Source organism: Danio rerio, chromosome 22, assembly GCF_049306965.1.
Source record: "Danio rerio strain Tuebingen ecotype United States chromosome 22, GRCz12tu, whole genome shotgun sequence".
Classification (NCBI taxonomy): Eukaryota; Metazoa; Chordata; class Actinopteri; order Cypriniformes; family Danionidae; genus Danio; species Danio rerio.
Window position 1 is genome coordinate 16,737,501 of NC_133197.1, and position 16,309 is coordinate 16,753,809.

Here is a 16,309-nt window from a genome sequence, read left to right on the forward strand (position 1 = left end):
GGTGCTCAGGAAGTTCAAGCAGACAATTTTAATCCTCCAATTTCCTCCACTCTAATCATTTCTCCGCAGTCCACGGTGGAGGCCAAATTAGAAACATCTTCCACTCCGACACGACGCACACACAGTAAGAACAACAGGCGGCAAAAATGGGACGCTGAGTAAAACAAAGTGCCACGATTGATTTGTGTTCATTTTTTTCATGTGGTCTTAAAGCTTTAAAGACTTGTTACGTCATAAAGAGTGTGTAATAAAATAAAACCGGTTTACTAAATAATCTGAAAGAAGAACTGCTTTTATTACCAGCATTATAATGCTATTAAGTCCAGCTGTTTAACAGTTCAGGGTTATTGCAGTTCACTTAAACTAAAATTATTTCGATACTTAGTATAAAGTCCTTAAACAATGTTTTTTAATTTACTTCTGCAAGCTGTCATGCAAATATATCTTATTTTTATATAGTTTAACTTTTAAAAATCCTATATCTTATATGTAACTTGAAATAAAATCAACATTAACTGAATACCAAATACAGAAATAATTAAAATATAAAAGTGAATATATTTCAGCTAGAAAAGCAAATGTCTCATTTTAATGTAGTTTAAATTAAACCAAAATAACTAAAAGTAAAACTATTCAACTAAACCTGTGAAAACTTAATAGACATAAAACAACTGAATAATTAAACCAGAAAAACCTTATTTGGTCTTGTTTTAACTTAAAACAATATCATTTTTGCAACTAAAATGAATACATTTTAAAATATTATTTCATCTGGTTGGCAAGAAAATATTTCTCCTTTACATTTAGTTTGGTTTATCTAAAAAAAAAAAATAGAACAAAAAATATCTTGAATATCTGAACATATCTGGTGACAAAAATACAAATCAAATCAGTATAAATCATTTAAACAACAAAATATAATAAAAAAACTATTAATTAAACTTACAACAGTTACTGAATCTCTCAAATGAGTTGCTTTTTCATATGGTTCCACATTATTCACGATTCAAATGAAATAAAACACACAATTAAATCAATGTTTACCCTTATATGAGTCTCTAAACAATAGAGCCAAATGATGCAGCAAGCAATAAAGCATAATTACTCCTCTTCCAGAGTCCTATTAAAAATATATATAATCCAATATAAGAAATAATCGCAAAACCATGAATAATTTATACTCCAAGACTTACACTGAAGGCCGCCTTAAGATGTTAATTAACCAGTTTTACGTTGACCGGATGCAATTATCTCTCATTATAACCTATATACTGCAATAACCCTGAATGTAATATTTTAAACAGCACGTGCGAAGAGAATTAACGCAGCGGGCTTATAAAAGCTGACAGTGTTTTTGTCTGTCTTTTAACCTAATTTGATCTGTGACGTTGGAGCTGCGGGCGCCGGATGCCAGTGGACCCTGACAGCAGTGATCATATGATGATTTTATGCCCTCGCCCTTAAATTTCGGTGCCTCTCGGGGGCGTCTGCTCACTGACAAGCAGATTACAGAAGTGCCAATTGTGGAGAGGATAAAATCCCATTAGCCCTTAGGTGGTAAGGGATCCCATCGTAGCGGCATTAGTGCACTGGTGAGTGGACATCGTTCACGATCTGGTCGGAGTCTTTAACCTTAAAAAGCTCACGAGAACAAGCGGTGCTAATTGCACAGGGTCATTTACAACAATGTGTGTGTGTGTGTGTGTGTCAAAATTAAATGAGAATATTGATGGCTTTATTTTAAGGACGTCACAGTTGCTTCTTTTAAACTTTACAGATAGTTGAATAACTAAATGTGCTGACAATCTGAATTAAAAGGTACAGTGGTTCTTGAAGGCATAAATATAAAGGCTATAATATATATAATTGCATTTTAGAAATTGTATGTTTTAGTTAACCGAGGTTTTGACTGTTCATTAATTATTATACAATTAAACAAAAACTAAATCAGACAATAATGCTATTTTTTAATTAAATTCAATTAAGTCAATGTATAAAATGTATAAAAGAATTTACTGTCTATAATAATATCAACATATTCGATGTGGGTTTTAAGAGATTAATAATAATAATAATAATAATAATAATAATAATAATAATACATTTTACTTAGAGAAACCTATATATATATATATATATAGACACAATTCAATAATTTAAAATAGCACAACATATACACAATTCATTTATTAAAAAATAAAACTGACAGTATAAAAATAGAGAAAATGATAAAATGATAAAATACAAAGACATGATACAGAATGTAGTATGCTGTTATAATGGATTAAAAAATATTTTAATGCATTTTCAATTAGTCGGGGATTTTAAAATAACCTAAACTTCGAAGTAAAAAACATTAAATAAATTTTCATATATTATGCCATTTCAAATAGTTTCTGTGCATGTTAAAATTAAGTGTGTACAAATGACGAATGAATGAAAAAAATTCTGATCTAAAAACATTCCACATGTTGTTTTAGGAAATAGTTTGGAATATTTAAGACATCCATTCCTTCAAAAGCATTAATTAAATTTGAATTTAGAATCTGTTCCGAATGCCATCACAACAAAGTGTATTTTTAAATTGGCACAAAATTTCTTCATATTCCAATTCAGAATTTTAGAATTTGATTTGACAATTAAAACTATTGTAACATATATTTTAAATTCTCACAATATTCAATAATATTTTTTGTCTTATTTCAAAATGCTAAACCGTCAAAATGGATACTAAAATGTATTTTAAAAACATTCTAATCTACATCTAATACAAAAACAAAAAGTGAAGTTGTCATTAAAGACTATAAAACACAGCAACAATCTCATGCATTCCTGTTCTGTAATAAATCAAATAATCACAAAAAGTGCTATTTATGCTCAGCATAAATGAACAAAATGCTTCAGCAAAAATTGGAATGAATCAAAATCTAATAAAAAAGGGATTAAAAGAAAAAAAAAGTCCCCAAACAGTTGCAGAAGCTCACATTCCCGCGGTGCCTCTACATCCCCAGTGTGCATCGGCGAGAAGAATTCATACCCATTACCACCCTCAACTTCACAGAAACTGCCCCGATCCCATTAAGCCCTGCACCCCGATACCAGAATATAACATTTCTTCTCCTCTAATCTGGCCGCTCAAGGAGTTTCCCATAAAGGCGGTAAAAAAGCCATGTACTTTAGTTTCTGTCTCACCAACTTTCCTCAGCAATGTCACACACACACACACACACAGAGACAGACAGACAAGCTTATGTGACCCGGGCGAAGGCGGAAAGGAGGAGGGGGGAAACAATCCGAGATCTGAAGTTTAACTGGGAAATAATACAGTTATTGTTCCAGCGAACACAAAACTAGCTTGTGTTTAAGTTGGAAAGGACGCAAAACTGAAGAAGAAAAAAAGACGAGGAAAAAAAAAAGTTGCAGGTTTGTTTAAAAAGTAGCCAATAATGCCGTTTTAAGTTCAAGTCAGGCTAATGAATCATGGCTTAATGAACCCAAAAGCCTTTCATGTACCCGACGCGGCTCATTTGTAACTGCCGGCCACAATAGACTATTGTGAATCCCTACCCCTCCTCATCTCGCTACCATCTACATTTTTTTCTCCTCTCCCACTTTCACCTCTCCTCATTTCTGCTGGAGCGACAGTTATGTCAAAGGTTGTCTGGCCTCACTGACCACAACAAGCAAGTTAATCTGGCCCAGCACAGAGTCCGTCTTGTCCCAGAACACTTTTTTTTTTTTCTTCATCTCTCCTCTCCATGCTTTAATTGCAGCGTCGCGAGTGTCAGAGCCGAGGAGCGAGCGGCAGCGCGTGGACCACAAAACCTCAGCGTAAACAAGGGATTAAAAGAATCAAGACCTTTCGCTTGCGTTTTCCTTCTTTGGACTCCTGCGCGAAACTTTTCAGTCAAGTGAAAGCGGAAGAAGAAGCTGCTGAGGAAAGGGAAAGAGAGAGGGGGAAAAAAAGCACACACACACACTCATACGGGACGTCTCGTTTGCGGATACGGAGTGACAGGAGAAAAAAGTAATGAATGAATGAGAAATGTCACTTGTGCGACAAAAGAGCTTTTGTTTCAGGTTGCTTGTTATATGACATCTTGAACAATAAAGGAGGAGTGCGTTAAAAGGAAGATAAAGGAGCTATTATGTGCAACTAAAGTACAATAAAAAAGCAATTGGACGCAAGAGGAAGAAGAGGAGTTTCAAAAAGACAAGTAAGTCTGTGCGGATCAAAAAAAAATTGAAGGAGGGAAGTTTTTCTCCCCAAAAAAAAAAAAGGTAAAAGATGAAGAAAAAAAAAGTTCAATCGCTGCCAACTTACCATCCACCAAGTCCTGGCCGAGATGTCGTAGCAGAGCTGCCATTTGATGGAGCCTTCCGAGGTTTTAGCTGCCATTACGCTGTCAGCAAGCTTCATCTGATGCTAGTGCACTCACCGGAGATAAGACACCTAATTGAGAAAACATTTGCACTGGCATGTTGGGCAACATGTAGCCCACTCCATACCATATGGAATCATGGGTAAAAAAAAAAAAAAATCCTTGACAATGAACCAATCTCACGCAGACCCCGTGGCAAGGTGAGCGGCAGTCATCTGCTCACAGAGCGAGCTGTCCTTAAAAAAATACACCACAATGATGAGCCCTTTTTTTCCACATCACTGAGTGCCTGAGGTCCTTTTTTCTCCTTAATTAGGGCTTGCGCTTCATCACCGCCATCATCATCATCACCATCATCATCATCATCACTATCACAATTTAGTTGACTTAGGTCTGCTCAAGATCTTTTTCTCCTTCATTCACTGTTTTTTTTTTTTTTTTTTTTTTGGAGGAGTGGAGAGATTTAATAGGACAGAGTCAGGTTGCGGGAGTTAAGGGAACGGACTGATGCGCCACAGGCTATTAGCCTGAAATTCTGCTGGACAGATGGAACTACTTAAAGACTATCATGCAATGTTTTGTTTTGGACTTCTTCCCCCCCCTGCGCCGGAAAGATTTCTTTTTTTGGGGGGGCAAATTTATTTTAAAATTGTGGAGTGCACCTACAATAATATTTAAAGCACTGAGAAAGTTTAAATTATTTCAATGTGAGTTATTAACAACTCAAATCCTTCTGATTTAATTTATAATAATTTTAACTTTGAGTTTATCATTTAAAAAATGTATATTTTATTTTATTAATCACAAAAACAACTTCTAAAAACTTTATGTTCTTATTTCAAGGTTTTTTTTTTCGCTTTTAAGTCCTTAAAAGTGGTGTCGAGACAGAGGTTATGAGAGGTCTGGGTGCTTTGGGTTCTTAAGTAAGGGGAATACCTGAGATATGGGCAAGAGAGAGAGAGGGACAAACCATCAAACAGTTCTCCCATTGTGACGAAGGCTGAGGAATGTGATTTAGCCAGAGATATTGGGAACGTTGTTGGGAAAGGAGAAGTGGAGCACCACAGGTAACCCTTAGCCGAAGGTTTGGATCACTAAACACGGCGGCAAACCTATGAGAAACTTTAACACAGCCTTTTCAGTTGGCTTATTTGAAAAAAACCATAAGCATGCAGAAAATATGCTAATACTTCTGGCATAACATAAATACTAATATAATAATCCGAATATTCTATCTATCCATCTGTCTGTCTATCTGTCTGTCTGTCTATCTATCTATCTATCTATCTATCTATCTATCTATCTATCTATCTATCTATCTATCTATCTATCTAGAAAGATAGATAGATAGGAATATTTGTTATTAAAATATAAATTATATTTATTTTAGTGTTATATATTCATATAAACACACATGAATGCTTCAAATAAAGTATTTAAAAAACAAAAAAAATATATTGTTCTTAATGTCAAATTCAAAATGACTAAATTCATTATCAGAAATAAGTTACTATTTACTTTAGTTTTATTTATATACCATAAGCTCTGTGTGAACTTTACGACTCAAAATAAAACTCATCCGCCACGGTAACGCTGGGCTCAGTGAGAAACGATGGCAGATAATCTTGCGAACAGAACGGCAGGGGTCTGGACACTAGCCCTGATTGGGAGCTGTGCCATACGGCCAGCGAGCACTGTTTACTATATACATCTCACAGGTCATCGGGGTCCACACGCAGCCAAAGACTGGGCTAGCATCACACAGGAATGCAATTACAGCCCTCTTGTTATAAAAGCTTGGGGTGGTAATCATTTCAACAATGCTGTCTGTTTAAGTGCTATCGCCTCTGAATAGTGCATTTAAATTAATTACTTTGGAACACTTCTATAAATAGCCAGTATCGATGGTTACAAAAATAACTTCACATAAGAATGTATGTGGTTACAAACAATTTATAAGGGCTGAATTTAAACAAACTATTTTAATTTAGTCATGTTTAACTTAATTTGTTTAAATTCAGACCATATAAATTGTTTGCAAGCATATTTAAAAAGGATTGCAAAATAATGTAATAAAAATGTCATTTAATTTAATAATGTAAATTCAATACTTATGTTTAAAATGATTAAACAGTTGCATTTTAAATCTAAAGGTGTGCAAAATGTATTTTAATCTTTTGCTAAAACAGAAAACAAAACATCCCACATCCAAACTTTCACATTCCTCGGTTGCCCAGTAGAAGGCACTCTTGTACTGATCTGACCTGCTTTGATTCAATTTTGCTCAAGTTTCAGAAGCTAAGCTTTCTTTAAGATCTCAAAGCATAACCTTACCTTAACACACTCTCTGCTGATGAAGAAAGTACTGTAGCATACTTGAATATGAAGCTGTCTTCCTTTTCCTATATATCAAGAACAAAAAAAAAAGAAGAAGAAATGGGAAAGTATTTTGAGAACAATAAATATATCAGAAATACTTTGCATAAGCATTAATGACAACATATTCCAATCTAGGCATGGGGCAATAACCGGTTTCAAAGTGTACTGCGGTTTAGAAAAGTTAAGGTTTTACAACAGCTCAAATTTTCTGTAATACCATTCCTACGGTATATATGTTTTTTTTTATTATGTGCTTTTAAGACTATTTTAATTAGTTTTTAAGGGCAACAGTATCTCCACATCTCTAAATAAAGCTACTGGTCAGTTCAATTTCAGCTGCCTTTTCAAGTTTTTGAAACTAATGAAGATAGCTGAAGTCAGTAGTTTATTTGAATTATTCAGTCTGACATGTTTACTGTGCCAAAATATTTGAAATGTTTCTTAAAAATAAAACGGATTGTGTTTAATGGGGGGGGGGGGTTGTTTTTTTATCCAGACATTTAAAAAGAGCCTAATTTTGAGCAGTACTTACAATACCGTGATACCATGAAACCGTGATATTTATATTTAAGGTTATCATACCCTATGAATCTTACACCAGCCCATACCTATTCTAATCTCTATCATAAACCATAAACAATACATTTCTGAAATACCATTCACAATATAAAACAAAAAATCAAATCAGTTTAAAAGCAAGGCTTTCTCTAAATATATATCTTGGATTACAGATTTACATTCATACAGTGGTTAGTAGCCAAAAAATGAAGCCACACATGTATGGCATCTTCCTGCTAATCTTATTTTACTTCAAATTCATCAAAAACAGAATTTTCTACAAGTGATTTTCTTTCATGTGGAACAAGCTTTGCCATGGAAAAGTACTCTCCCACTATAAAATGCCAAACCTACACATCCAGCCACTTTCTAGAACAGAAAACTTGATTTTTCACATGGTAAAAGGTCTTTTGTGTACAGACCTGTTTTGCAGAAAATTCAAACAAAATAGCACCAGCTGCAGTCTACAAAGCATGAACGACACGCTCCTGAAGCCATGCTACACTGATGTTACTAACTCTTCAAACTGCCGATATGAGAACAACTATTTTTCCAAAATAAATCCCTCTTCATGCACACTTAGCATTTACATATGCTGTAGTGAATCGCATCACACTTGGTTAAGTTTACTAGTGTAAAACCAGCTGAACACACTATACTAAAAGCATGCAAACACATCTCCAATTCCATAAATAAAAAAAAGATATTTTCCATATTCAAGCAAGAAACTTGGTCATTTGTCAGAGATATCAACAGGAAGTAAAAAAAAAACAAACTGTCTGTTTGAAAAAACTTGTTTTACTTATCTGTTTAGAAATTTTAGTAATAATCTGAAACTCAAGTCCCTTTTTTTAACTGCATTAGCACTGTTTATAATAATAGACATGACCCATATGCTATACAATTGCAGTTTAACTATGTCTGTATATTACAACTTATACTTGATTGTAACTTTAACTTAATTTGACTGCAATGCAATAACATGCACCTTATGTAAAGCTTCTTTAAAATATTAATTTTTGCAGAAGAAAGAGATATAAATAAACTTGAATTAAATATCTTGGAAAGCCACAGAAACACCAGCCCTTTCATGAAAACCCTTGTCCTAGCATTTGAGAGCAAAACTGTTGCAAAATTTTAGGAGGATGAAATAGTTTGAAAAGAATAAATTGAAGTGTACCGTCAGCAATAATATGAGGATTTAGAGCAGAGATGCCCAAACTAGGAAGAACAAAAGAGGAAGAATGATGGAGATGGTTTAGAGATTTTTAATTAAATATAACAGGTAACTGAAATTAAATGTTTCAATTCAAATGCTTTAACTTAGATTAGTCACCCAACGAATATAGAACAATGCAAAGACTTTTTAATTTTTAATGTTTTTATTGCAATAAATTATCCTTTAAAAAAGTTATACTGCATTAGTTAATGGGATTTAAAGTTATGTTTTGAATATTTTTAAATGAATTACAAAATTATCCATTTCAATTTTAATGTCATATAGTTTGATATATTTATCATGGGCCCATGGCTCTCAATTATGTTGGGTTTTTGGCTCTTCATATGAAAAAGTTTGGGCACCATTTGTAGCCTTTTATGCGTAAGCTGTGTGCTGTGTTCATTAAGTTAATGACATTGGTATCAAATATGCAAATATGGAGGTTAAGCCATGGGTCAAAGGCTGTACAGCAGTATTAAAACAGCCAGGATTAACATGAGGCGAGAAAACCTAGACTGATCTGGTTTAAATAAAATGTAAGAAAAAGCCAGATCTGAAGAAAGAAATGCATCAAAAGGGTATAATATTAAAAACTATTTTTTAATATAGCTACATTTTTTTCCTTCCACACTAACACACTTTAAGGTGAAACAAAATACTGAAATATTTAAAATATATAAAATGTAAAGTATTAAAAATATTTATTAAGATATATAAATAATAATTAATTAGTTAATAAAACTATATGTAATAAGTATATTTTGAAATATTACCCCAAATATAAATTTTTAAATAGTTAAAATTTTAAACTGTTCAAAAAATTTGAGTAATCTGCTCCGATATTTGAAACAATTAATGTGTCATTTTTTCGAATAAATACAATTACTGCACATCATAAGAAACTTGTCAAGCTCATTTTAAAGGGAAAGTTCACTTAAAAATGAAATGACACAAGCAGCCATTAGCTTGTATATGTACAGTTTGTATATGCGCATAAAAAAAATTTTGATGGAAACACCAAGAGGAGCATTTATTTTGAAAATAAAATGTATGCATATAACTGAGTAGGATAAACTTTTAATTCGATAAGATGCACATAAATTACACACTTTTACCGAACTAATTCCAGTATGCGCATTAAAAAAGGTAATGTGATTTTGTTATAAGAGATCATGTGATGAAAAAAATGTGTGTGATTGGACAAACCAGCAGACTGAACACATTGTAAAACATCTGAAATGTTGTTTTGGTCATTCTAAAACGCCTTAACCATTTCAGTATTAGTGTTATTATATTATTTATTACCTCCAGAACCGTCAAAGAGTGTCTGCGCTCTGTGTTTCACTCCTTTAAATGCCACTGTGCCTTCATTGTGCATCGGCATCGTCTTCTAAAGCGCAAGTCATTTATTGAATAAGTAAAAGATTCACTCAACTTTTCCTACCCCAGCAAACTCTGTTTTTACTTTTGATATTTGGCGCCAGTTAATCAGAAAGTGACAAATTTGTTCTGTTTGACTACTTGAATAAAAACGCTGCTTTATTTGCTCATCTTTTATGTGACATTTATGCGCATAAATTTAAATCTTGATGGAAACATAGTGACTCATATGTTGTTCAAACTATGAAAGTCAATGTATGTTGGTTTACAACATTCTTGAGAATATTTTGTTTTGTGTTCAACATAAAAAAAAGATATTCAAAAAAGTTTTAACCACTTCAGTGTGCTTAAACAATAAGGAAATTGTCATTTTGGAGTGAACTATCCCTTTAAGGTCCCAAACGCCATTGTCATTTAACTAAACAGCCAAAACAAATAAAAAGTTTTCTGCTTTTAGTTGAAAAGAGTGTCATGTAAACACCCCCTAATTCTAAGCAAAAGAAGCTGTCTAACAGAGCAAACTTGAGGCATTTGACAAAACCAGGAAGCACCAGTGTTTATTTCCATGCATTCTCCCTTCTGATTGTTGGCAGATGCCATTATGTTCCAGGTTATTAAACTGTAAAGGGAATTGGATGTAGCCAAATAAACAATCCCTCATCATCTGTGGTCTCGTTAGCATTGATATTACTCGGCTGTTATGACTGATATACCTCAACGATGTCTTTAAAATGTCACAAAAACTATACAGGGATCTAAAACTATTGTAGACAAGAGATGACAGGAATAAGCGATTAAAAAGAGAAAAAGAGAAGCCACGGAGGAAAACTTCCGCTTGATTTCGCCTGCTAGATAAACGCTAAACAAAGGAAGTAATAAGGACCTGCTGCAAATGCGCTTCGTCAATTAGAAACACACCGCATGGACGTCTGGCCTATAGTGCGGTTCAAAATGTTTCAATTTGCCAGAGGAAGCCAGGGAAAAGCATCCAATAGTGCAGCCATTGTTTGGGAAAAAACCTGTCTGGAATCAATGAGAATGAAATCTAGAACAATTTACTGCATGTGGTCATTCATATTCATAGCGGATAGTTACACTCACCGGCCACTTTATTAGGTACACATTACTAGTACAGGGTTGGACCCCATTATGTCTTCAGAACTGCCTTAATCCTTCGTGGCATAGATTCAACTAGGTACTGTAAATATTCCTCAGAGATTTTGGTCTACATTGACATGATAGCATCATGCAGTTGCTGCAAATTTGACAGCTGCACATCCATAATGCAAATCTCCCATACCACCACATACCAAAGGTGCTCTATTGGATTGAGTCTGGTGACTGTGGAGGCCATTTGAGTACAGTGAACTCATTATTATGTTTAAGAAGCCAGTCTGAGATGATTCGCCCTTTATGACATGGTGTGTTATCCTGCTGGAAGTAGCCATCAGAAGATGGCTCCGCTGTAGTCGTAAAGGGATGGGGTCAGCAACAATTCTCAGGTAGGCTGGGGCATTGACACAATGCTCAATTGGTACTAATGGGCCCAAAGTAGGCCCAAAATATCGCCCACACCATTACACCACCACTGGCAACCTGACTTGTTGATACAAGGCAGGATGGATCCATGCTTTCATGTTGCTGATGCCAAATTCTGATCATACCATCCAAAGTGTTGCAGCAGAAATCGAGACTCATCAGACCAGGCAACGTTTCCAATCTTCTATTGTTCAATTTTGGTGAGCCTCTGCAAATATTAGCCTCAGTTTCCTGTTCTTAGCTGACAGAAATGGCACCCGGTGTGGTCTTCTGCTGCTGTAGCCCATCCACCTCAAGGTTAGACGTGTTGTGCGTTCAGAGATTCTCTTCTGCAAACACCGGTTGTAACGAGTGATTATTTGAGTTACTATTGCCTTTCTATTAGCTTGAATCAGTCTGGCCATTCTCCTCTGACCTCTGGCATCAACAAGGCATTTGCGCCCACATAACTTCTGCTCACTGGATTTTTTCTTTTACTGCCCATTCTCTGTAAACCCTATAGATGGTTGCGCGTAAAAATCCCAGTAGATCAACAGTTTCTGAAATACTCAGACCAGCCTGTCTGGCATCAATATCCACGCCATGTTCAAAGTCACTTAAAATACCTTTTTTCCCCCATTCTAATGCTTGATTTGAGCTGCAGCAGATCGTCTTGACCATGTATATATGCCATGTGATTGGCTGATTAGAAATTTGCGCTGACCAGCAGTTGGACAGATGCACCTAATAAAGTGGCCGATGAGTGTGTATACTGAAGCGAGTGCTAGAAAATTTATACAAAAAGGTGTAAAAATGACTTTACTATGATTTAAAGAAGTTTAATAATCATTTGTTTATTTAAAAAAAAATGGAAGGCATATTGAGATGAATCAGTTAATGACTTCTTGAAAAGACTGTAATGTAGCATCAAAATACTAATGATTTTTGCTAACTTAATGCTTTGCCATCTTAAAAAAACGATTTAATATATTCAAGTACCAATTAAGTTGGAATAAATGTTGCTTCATTTACACAAACTGCTATGATGAATAACAATGGCCATGGAAAATAATTTCTTGAAAGCAATTTTTTGGGATGGGGAAAACATTGATACAGCATCTCCAGCAATATTATATTGATACACAGATGCCCATATTGATATTTCACCAAGGCTGCGTCCGAAATAGTCTACAGCTCGAGTAGGAACTACATTTGAATTTAAATTTACTACATGTTAGAAAAGTAAGTTCTACAGCGGGTGACACTTCAAAATGACCATTACTGCCGCACTTGGTGCCACAGCAAGACTAAGGGTTTAAGAACATGTTTTTAGGTGTAACAGCAGTATGCGACTTTGCCACCAGGGGGCACAAAGAGACGGGATGCGAACAAACAGAAATATACAGTAGCTGTAAATACCCTGCTACTTGTAAATGAAGATGAAATCACGAAACAAAGCATTATAATTCCTTCATTAATCATTAAAAACTTATTGCCAGCTTTATCATCATTGTAATTGTATATAATATGAGTGTGAGTAATATGAATGAAATTTGGACGTATCTTTATAATCACGTGACCTACTCGCGTCAGTTGTGTTCGCATCACTTCCATTTATGAATTTTTTCGTGTGGCATTATGGGATAATAAAGTGTCCATTGGATGCACACTTCAGATACTAACCAGAACTAGTGGGTCATCTGGTACTTCTTGCCCATTGTTTTTTTAAACACTATGAATTAAGGCATACTATTCAGCTCGCATACTCTTTTTAATGTAGCAAATAGTAAAGAAGTGTGTGATTTCAGATGCAGCCCAATACTGTACTATACTATTTGTTTGAAAATTAATCTACTAGACAGTGGTGTTGAAATTCTGGTGTGCTGGGTCACCTTCAGCATGAAGCAAGTTAATAAAATTTAGCTGGTGGCATCGCAGAAGGGTCAATAAAACATTTATAACAGGTTTTCATTAAAAGGTTGGTCAGTTTGTCTGCTTGACAAACTGCTTGCGTTTTATGCTATGGTTAAAACACATGTTGGCAAACATCTATTGCAATATTTTTGTTCATCTAACGTTGCCCTACAAGTATGATAATATGGTATCATAAGGATGTAAACCTTGTTTCACCAAGTAGGATATGTTCCTGGGGTCTGTTCTTCGTACCATGCTTAAATGATCGAAGATGATCCGGCTGATCCTGGATCTTTTAATCTTGATAACTGAACTCCAGCTAATTTGGTTCTTAAAACAAGTTTGCGAACCAGATTAAAATGTTTGGATGAACTGATCTGGGATCTGTGCTTGGTGTGAAGGACTGATCTATTGATCCCGAAATCATGATCAGCAATGCAACGATTGGCTGATGGCACAGCAGCATAATGACATCATCTGATTAACATTCAATTATCCATGTGAGCAAAATTACATAAAATTTGTAGTAAACGGTTTGTTAAATATGATACGCAATAACTTTCCACCTTTGTTGTGGGCTGCATGCTTTACTTTTTATATTTTGTATTATTGCTTCTTCTTTTTTTTAAAGTCACATATTGTGCATGTCTATTATCATACACAAATTGTACTAAAGCAATCTAAAAAGTTCATATCAATAAATTTTCTCTTTGAACCACCAGGTAGCAGTCTTTGTACTTTTATTTCAGAGTGCAGATTGCATAAGTTTTATTAATATATATATATATATATATATATATATATATATATATATATATATATATATATATATATATATATATATAGATAGATAGATAGATAGATAAATATATAATACTGGTACTACCTTAAGAAAATATCAGAATTAGGTACATACTTTCTGTATTATCTTTGCTTAAACTGACCCAATTTAATCCTGTTTTTATGAAATGAGCCTGCTCCCTAGCAGGTTTGAGCTACCAGAACTGTTGCAGTGACAAGAACTCTCGGATCAGTTTTGAATCACCCAATCATAAGAAAGGAATACGTTTAGCGTTTATGTTAAGTTTAGGCTTATGGCTAGTTTTATGTACTTCTACATAATTGTTATTTAACTATTATTGCCCTCTGATTTTGGGAATAATTTACAGTTATGGCTGGGTTTAAGGGTAGGGAATAGGTAGGGATTACATTTTTTCGAGCTAATATGATGTTCCAGGATCAACATAGATGTTAATCCAGAAGTGAATCATACTTGGCAAAATAATGATGTGCATTATGGGGAATCTGCAGATTATATATTCATAATATCATATATATAAATTTGTTTACCTTAATTTTTACACAATGCGTGATGCGATGTGCAAAAACATTTACGTCTTATAAATGTAGTCCCTAAGATAAAACGTCAAATATTTTTACCTCAGTCTACATGACAAAAATGCAAAAACGTGACATTTGGCAAAAAGTGGTTGACATTTTGTGACATTTCAACAGTATTTGCCAACTAATTTTAAATGAGTTTTACTGACAAATTTAGGTAATAAACATTTTTTTTGTTACTGAAAAGTTAAATGACATTTTAGCAACACATTTAGCTTGAACTTTTATCGTATGGTAATATGTATTTACGGTTCTTTCTATACTCACAGAATGGTACGAGTGTAAGAAATTTGATATAAAAATTAGCTTTTTTATTCCAGCTGACCCAAATACATACACATCTGTTTGTTTATAGTCGATATGTGTGTAAAAAAAAAAATATTGTGCACGACGGGTGCCAGAAGCGCACAGCCTGAGACTAAGGGCCTGGCAGAGATAAGAAAGTCGGCTAAAGAGAAGAGGCTTGAGCCACGGCCATGAGGACCATCTGCTTCAAGCATCTACACGTGGCCAAGATGTGCTATATCAGCGTCACGTTCATTATAATCACACCCAAGCAACTTTTCTTGTAAATATTGGACTTGATGAATGCCTTTAAAGTGATGGTCATTTTGTTACAACGTTGACACGAGAACAAACTCCTAGACAATTAACCCCACGCAACAGATTAATGACTGGTTGGCAGATAACCTCAGGAGTGTCCTTCAGCACTATTTATACCCTCTGAATCTTTAAAGACATCATAATGGATCATTTGAAGGCATTCATCAATTTTGTTAGTGGAAAGTTGATGGCTGAGTCAAGAAAAACATACAACTTTTGAAGGATTTGCTATGTTGCATGAGCATGAAAACTGGGGCGCTGGAAGAAAAAAGGCCCTGCAGACACTATGAATGGCGGCCAAATGCTGATAAGGTATGCCAAATGCCACAGTGCTGCATCTCCCCAAAACAAGATGTGGTGCCATTCTGCCATTTAAGGCAATAGGCGGTTTGTGTGGTGCAGGGCTCTTGCCCTACAATATACCCGCCTCAGTGATGTTCATCCTGGCACATCATAGTTAATCACAGAGAATGGCGATGAATGGCGGCCAAAGCTGTCAGTGAGATGTCCCATGTCAGCCAGCAGCGTCCTCGGCACTGTTGTCTTGACCTTCACTCATCTTCCTTCTCATCACCCCATCTCTTCACTTCTGCAAAATAAATATAATCAATTAATTAAAATATGCATACACACACACACACACACATACAGATACATAATTATTACAGGTTCAGAGTGAAACCTTGAATTACATATTAATTATTTTAACTTTAAAAACAATTAGCTGTAGTATAAAAACCTTTGAATCATTAGCTTTGCAACCTAGAACCTTTATATTATTTAAAATATATAGACATACGAAGTATAACTAGTTCTTATGTCATATAGTTTAGTATTCCAACAAATTTTTACATAAACATCTTTTTTATGTCAATGAAAAATTGTTTCACCCACATTTGATGTTTTATTTACAAAAGTTATTAACATTGAATATGAAATCACTTTTGTAAACTGA

The 16,309-nt window shown here is 34.5% G+C and overlaps 1 protein-coding gene across 23 annotated transcripts in view; it reads right to left on the reverse strand.

Annotated features, from left to right (window-relative positions):
- Positions 1 to 16,309, reverse strand: part of nfia (nuclear factor I/A) — a 226,351-nt gene that overhangs the window by 209,534 nt on the left and 508 nt on the right. For 9 of the 23 annotated variants that reach the window (XM_073936551.1, XM_073936542.1, XM_073936548.1 and 6 more), the window contains exons 2-4: positions 15,782 to 15,943; positions 6,717 to 6,784; positions 4,325 to 4,453 (exon numbers count right to left, since the gene is read on the reverse strand). In XM_073936551.1, the coding sequence (XP_073792652.1) occupies positions 4,325 to 4,420 (96 nt within the window). In that variant the 5' untranslated portion in view covers positions 4,421 to 4,453; positions 6,717 to 6,784; positions 15,782 to 15,943. Of the gene's footprint in view, positions 1 to 4,324; positions 4,477 to 5,352; positions 5,505 to 6,716; positions 6,785 to 15,777; positions 15,944 to 16,309 lie in introns of those variants that run through there. The other 14 variants (XM_073936532.1, XM_009296240.5, XM_009296239.5 and 11 more) reach the window with 5 other exon arrangements.